The following is a 6,208-nucleotide window of genomic DNA, read 5'->3' as shown; positions in this document are numbered from 1 at the left end:
GGCTGGGGGGGGTCGGGAGGAGTGGGGTTTGAACCAAGATGGCAGGAGGGGTGAGGGGAGGGGGGAGGACAGCAGTCGCAAGGGGTGGTCGAGGGGCCAGGGGGGAATCACGCGCGCGGCGGCGGCGTGAGGCGGGTGCAAAGGTGGGAGCCGCTGCGACCCGGCAAGGCGGGCGGCGCGAGCAGCGTCGGCCAAGCGGGGTCGGAATGGCGGACGAGATAGGGGACCGCAGAGGAGCCGAGAGGGTGTGGCGAACGGGCGCAGGAGCGCGGCGGCCGCGCGTGGGCTGCTCGGCGCGTGCCGGACGCCCACCAGAGCAACCCATGCCGCTGAGGTTGTAGTTGATGGTGTCCGACCCCATCTTGAAGTGGTTCATGATGGTGGCGCTCAGGGAGGGCGTGGGGTTGAACAGGGAGCAGTTGACGATGACGACCTTGATCTGGCGGGGCTTGACGCCCGTCTTGTTGAGCACGTCGCGCACGGCGGTGAAGCACACCTGCGCGCAGTCCGCAGGCGCCAGTAATGACTCGGTCAGTAACAAGAAAAACTCTGCTTTGTGTTGGTCCATGCATGCGCACGGAAATGGAGGTACGGATCGCTTTGCTGCCGGCCGGCCGGCGGCGCCCGTCCATGCGCCTGCCGCCCTCGGCCGGGTGAGCGGCTGCTCAGGGGCGATATGAGGGGTGCCGCGCGCGCACGCCCTTGGGTTCAGGGAGTGGGGAGATGCGCGCCTGCTCGAACTCCCAGCGCGCGTTGGCCATTGTGGGCACGGGGTTGTCCAGGTCAGCCATGCAGGGCGGCAGGTACGTGTCGTCTCCCAGTCCGCTGCGGGCGAGGACCTTGGTCTGGAAGTCCACCGTGGAGTCCGTGAACATCTGGGGCAGTCCGGGGGGGGGGGGACGCGTGGCAACCACGCGAGCGGCGAGGGGGCTCAGGGGTCTCGCGTGAAAGAGGCGGGCGGCTGCGGCGATGCCGCTCGTGAGGCGGCAGGTGTGGTGCAGGGACACGAGCGAGGGACGACACTGCAATCCAGGGTGCTCAGGTGAGGGAAGAGCGTATCTGTCGTCCAAGCACCCGCCCGGCCGTCCCGCTGGGGGCCGCCACAGGCGCGGCGGCGGCGTGGCGGGCGGGACGCCGCGGCTGCGCGCGTGTGCTGCGGACATCGTGTCGCGCGACGCCACGCACCCGCGTCTCTGAGCCGTCGGGGCCCTTGACCATTAGGGAGCGCGCCATCTCCACCGCATAGGGCTTGCTCCACTTCCAGCTAAGACGGCAGGGCGGCGGGGCGAGCCGGAGAGCCGCGGCAGGCGGCGGGCAGCGTGGCGATTAGGTAGGTCTGTGGCGAACGGCGGTTTGGGCCCCTGCCTGTCGTTCCCACGCACATGCTTTTTCCGCAACGCTTGCGGGCTGCCAATTGCGTTGCTTGAAAAAGCGGACTCTGTTTCCTGGGACCAAACGCTGCCTAGTGCGACGGCCCCTCCGCCCCTCCGTGCCTCGCACACACCTCACGCAGCCTCCCGCCGCCCCCCGCCCTGTCAAGCCACGCTGGCAGGCCTACACATGCCGCCTGCCGCCAACCCAGACGCCCTGCATCTGCCTCAGTTCAAGTTCAAAATCATGCGCACGACTTGCTCTGTCAACAATTCCCGCGGACGCGCCAAGGAATTTCAACAGCCGCGCACCTCTCTGGGGGCTTGTAGATGGCAAAGTCCAGGAGGTAGACCGTCCGGCTGGCGCTCATCAGCAGCGCCGCCAGCGCCGCCAGCAGCACGCTCACGCACGCCACCAGCGTCACCAGGTTCACGGTGACGTCACCCGCCGTCACGCTTGCCAGCAGCCGCTCCAGCTCGCCGGAGCGCCACAGGCTCAGGAGCTCGAGCTGTGGCGGGTTTGGTTGTGGGCGGGGGTGCGCCCGATGGAGCGCAGCGATCGGAACATCACCGGTGGCGGGCAAACATGCGCTCGGTTTGAAAAGGGGCGCCAAGTGTGCTGAGTGCACCGCCGTGTTGTGGAGCGGCCACGTGCCCTCCCTGAAACACACGCACAACAGACGGCCACTGCCAATTGGCCCGCGTGCTGTCGTCGCTGCCGCTGCAGTCAAGAGTGCCCAATGGCGCAATTGCTCGCGATCTTTGAAGCGCGGCCTCGTGTCATCCCCAGATCCCTATCCGGTCCCTTCCCGCGCCGCCGCGCGGCGAACTGCCGGCTTGGGCACCCACCCCGAACGATGCGGCCACTGGCAGCAGAAGCGCCGGTCCGGCCCACTGGCACGCGAGTGTGTACCCTCGCTTGATGTGCTTTGCGGCAATGCCGCGCGTGTAATCTGCGGGTCAGAACCGCGCACGGCGAGTGTGAGTTTAGCGGGCCGCGCAAGGCGGGTGTAAGCTGACGAGCATCCCTCTGTTGCGCACGAGTGCGCTGCCGCGCAGGCCCTCCCTGCACCAGGCATGCAGTCCGCTCAAAAATGCTCGATGTTCATGAACAACGGAGATGCGCGCACCGGGGTAGGCCTGTGCGGCCTGCTGGACCGCTGGAGCGGACGGCTGCATAATGGGAGTTGGGCCCGGCCTAAGTTCAGCGCAACAGCTCCGCCGAGCACTGTCAACACACGCCGGACGACACAATTGCACGGTATAGTCAAGTGATGGGGTCGGTGGGATGCGCTTTGAGGGTTGACGAGTGAGTGAGCTGAGCCGCGTCGAGAGTGAGACGACCGCGGGTGTCTACCAAAATAGAACGTGGGATCCTTGATTACAGGCGCGCTCGATACACTCAACAGATCCAGCGCGAGGCTGTGTCGGGCGTCACTCGCCCATGCCCAGAAGCCGGCTTGCAGGCGGGCCACAGTGAGTGAGGCGGCGGACGCACGGGACGGCCGCACCCCCCTGCAATCACACCCCCAATCATTCACGTCGCGGCGCCCACACCCGGTCGCTGATTTGGGCTGGCCACGTTCACGACCCGTGCAGCGCTGACAAGGTCGCCCCTAGTACATTTGCAGACAGGTGTGACGCCGGCCGCGCCTCGTCCCCCCCAAAGCACATCATGGGCTCACGGCCTGTGTGCACCAAGGCGGCGCACGGCACCCTCTTGCCACCTGCAGGGTGGTATTATGTTTCACACTCAGTGCGAATCGAACGAGTATCTGCACGCACTTGCACTCCCGTCCTGCAAGTGCGCGTGGGCATGGGTTGCGCAAAGCTGCCGGCGGGTGCAACTTTTGTCGCCCCTGGACCCCGCCGGACCGCAGCGCAAGCAAACCCTTGGACAGCGCATCATCTCCTGGGGACCCCGCGCAGGCGGCCTTAGTCGCGTCCCCCAAAGGCTTCCCGGCGCCTGGAGCTCCTCTCCTTGGAAGCAGCATTGCCCGAGGTCCTCACCCCCGGCAGCCACCAACTCACGCCGGCAGCAGGCGACGGCCGCGTCCCTGCCGTGTTGCCGCCTTCCAGAGTGCCTGCAGGCTGAGGGCTGGCAGCAAGCTGCTGTCGCCCGAATGGCCGGACACCCATTCCTGACTGGACATCAGCAGCGAAGTTGAGCAGGGGTATCTGATTGTTGCAACTGCAGCCTGACATCTTGTGACGTACCAGTGAAGCAAACAGAAAACATGAGGAGCAACCCGGGATCAGACTGCAAGCAAGTCAGCGGACCATTCGCAGTCAACACCCCAAGGTCAGTTGGACCTTGGTCAGTTGAATCAACCACAGGAGATTGCCGTTTGCAGGCTGCAGAAGGTTGAAACCGCCGTCACTGGCCCTTGCCTCGCCTGATACCATCCTTCAACCCATTTGAACACGGTAACGCCGGTCCCCCCAGCTGGTTCAGGGCCCATCTTGGATCAGCGCACTGCCCGGCGCGCCACCTGGCGCATCCGATGGGTCGTGGGTCACACGTGGGGTGGCCGAGAGATTCCATCGGTCCAATGAGTGAATCGGTCCTTGTGTGAAGTAGGGCTGCTATTGGTTAAGAGCTTCTGGAAACAACATTGATATTGGGAATTTGGGGATTGCCACGCAGGGCTCCTGCAGGCTCATGCTTGGCAGAGTGCATGCGCCAGGACGACGCGCAAGCTGCTGCGACTGCCCCGACACCCAACAGAGAAAACACCCGATCTATTAGATGATGTCCGTGCTGGCACCTGGATCGCGCAACGGGCCCCGTTACGCCGTGCAGTTGGACTCGAGCCGGGGGCCGCTCGCACACCCAGGTTGACAGGTCTGGGGTAGTCAGGTGCGCCGCCTCCGAAATCGCACAGGAACATACCATACACTCACACAGCTGCACGATACTCTAGAAGCTGTCCATTCTCCTCGTCACATGAACATAACAGCGCAATATACATAAAATCCCCTTGCGCGCCATCATTGAGATCAAAAATGGCGGACACTGATCTGCCAAAGTCTGTCGTCAAGCGCATCGTAAAGGCCAAGCTAGACTGCCTCGGTGAAGGCAATGTGCAGCTGCATAAGGACGCAACTCTGGCGCTTGCGGAAAGCGCCAAGGTGTTGATCACCTTTATTACTGCCGCCTCGAGTGACATCTGCAAGGAAAAGAAGCGGCAAACAATTTCAGCAGACGACGTGCTTGCAGCACTGGAGGACCTGGAGTTTGGGGACCTCGTGGCGCCGCTGCAGGTGGCGCTTGACGGTGGGTGATGGCTCAACACTGTGGCCGTTAGCCGGCCCGTTTGCCCGCATGCAAGCATGGCTGTGCTAGGTGAATGCATGATAATGATGCCAGCTTGCGCGGCCCTAGTGGGAGTGAGGCTGCATCGCCCTGCTGCCACGCACAGTGTGGCGGCCCTTGTGGGCACACCGTTTGGATTGTGACTGCCGCCCGATGACGCTTTCAACCTCACACCACCCCACACAGCCGAAAGTCAATTGCTTGCATCTGCACTCGGCCTTTGCGGAGCTGCAGGGATGTCATGCTCAATTCTGACGCACTGCACCCTCTTCCGCTCCCAACAATCATGACATCGCAATCGCCCCTCCCCCCACCTCTCGATCCCGGCGGCGGCCCCGCCACGGAGCACAGCCCACCGCCAGGCAGCCAAGGCCAAGAGCCAAAAGCGGGCAGAGGCGACTAAGAAGCGCAAGGAGCGGGAGGGCGCGGAGGCGGCGGCCGCGGCGGGCGGCGGCGCCGGCGACGCCGCGGCCGGCCAGGACCAGCGGCCGGCAGGCAGCGGCGAGGAGGGCGGCGGCGGCGCTGGCAGCGGCAGCGGCAGCGACGGCGAGGGCGAGGGCGGGGAGGACGGCAGCGACGAGGGAGAGGCGGACGGCAGTGGGGATGGCGATGAGGAGAAGGACGCGGAGGGGCAGGGGGGCGGCAGCGAGGAGGACAAGGAGGGGGCCGGGGGCGGTCAGCAGGATGATGGGGATGAAGAAATGGACGAGTGATCTGGGTCGATCTGTAGCATCATGTAAAGGAGTGTTTCACGGCCCATTTCGCTGTCGCGATTGTCATACAGAAGCCTTCGTGATGTTGCGCACCCGATACACCAGCAAACTGACATGATTGCTGAAGGTATTACAAAGACGCTCAACGCCCAACACACACATCACAGCGGCGGCTCGTGGGCAGTCGCAACTTGCTCTACTAACCGACAGAACGGACTGAAATTTGAAGCCAGAGCACCGCTCCAGAAGCAAAGTGCCTTTGTGAAAAGGAGCGCATCGCAGTGGCGCCCAAGGGTCAGAGGGGTCGCCACGGACGGGCCGAGATGGGTCACGAGCTGCACACTCCAAACCGTCAGTCAAACCCGGGGTCAAAGCTGCACGCAGTGATTGGATGCACTGCGTGCACGAGCACGCACCAAAAGCGCGACGCGAGAGCAAACGACCGGCTGCCGAGCAGCACAAAAATTTGACAAAGCATGCACGAAATTGGCCCGGCGGACGGCTTGCGGCCGTGCGGCACCCTGCGTCCCGCACGGCCGCAGCCCGCGCGCCGCTCATGGCGCGGCGGCCGGCCGCGCGGGCTGCCCCGCCGCCGCGATGGCCGCTGCGAGGGCCGCAACCTGCTGCTGCTGCAGAAACTCCTCCACGCCAAGCGCCGCGGTCTCGTCGTCCCGCATAACCTCGGACGCGTCGATGCCGGCCAACCCTGCACTGGCGGGCCCCGGCGACGGCGACACGCTCGGGCTCGCGCCGGCACCCGCGCCGGGCGCGCGGCCCGGCGCGACGGAAAAGGAAATGACAGGCGGGCC

General features: G+C 64.9%; 3 protein-coding genes across 3 annotated transcripts in view; 1 reads left to right on the top strand and 2 right to left on the bottom strand.

Annotated features, from left to right (window-relative positions):
* Positions 1-107: 107 nt before the first annotated feature.
* Positions 108-2,549, bottom strand: MNEG_11436 (3-ketoacyl-CoA synthase 19; the record flags this gene model as incomplete). Its single annotated transcript, XM_014040093.1, has 7 exons — positions 108-153; positions 357-496; positions 699-875; positions 1,075-1,264; positions 1,683-1,879; positions 2,220-2,323; positions 2,501-2,549. The coding sequence occupies 7 exons, from the start codon at positions 2,547-2,549 to the stop codon at positions 108-110; spliced, it is 903 nt and encodes a 300-aa protein (XP_013895547.1).
* A 1,827-nt stretch (positions 2,550-4,376) lies between these two features.
* Positions 4,377-5,399, top strand: MNEG_11435 (DNA polymerase epsilon subunit 3; the record flags this gene model as incomplete). The annotated part of the gene is made up of 2 exons (XM_014040092.1): positions 4,377-4,647; positions 5,038-5,399. The coding sequence occupies 2 exons, from the start codon at positions 4,377-4,379 to the stop codon at positions 5,397-5,399; spliced, it is 633 nt and encodes a 210-aa protein (XP_013895546.1).
* A 554-nt stretch (positions 5,400-5,953) lies between these two features.
* MNEG_11434 (hypothetical protein) overlaps positions 5,954-6,208 on the bottom strand; it is a gene marked incomplete at both ends in the record, with an annotated part of 1,782 nt that continues 1,527 nt past the window's right edge. Inside the window, one exon of the mRNA XM_014040091.1 lies at positions 5,954-6,110. Coding sequence (XP_013895545.1) covers positions 5,954-6,110 — 157 coding nt within the window. The remainder of the gene's footprint in view (positions 6,111-6,208) is intronic.

The sequence above is a fragment of the Monoraphidium neglectum genome (genome assembly GCF_000611645.1).
Source record: "Monoraphidium neglectum strain SAG 48.87 unplaced genomic scaffold scaffold02742, whole genome shotgun sequence".
NCBI lineage: Eukaryota > Viridiplantae > Chlorophyta > Chlorophyceae > Sphaeropleales > Selenastraceae > Monoraphidium > Monoraphidium neglectum.
The sequence above is the reverse complement of the archived record's forward strand: the minus strand, read 5'-3'. Positions and strand labels throughout refer to the sequence as shown.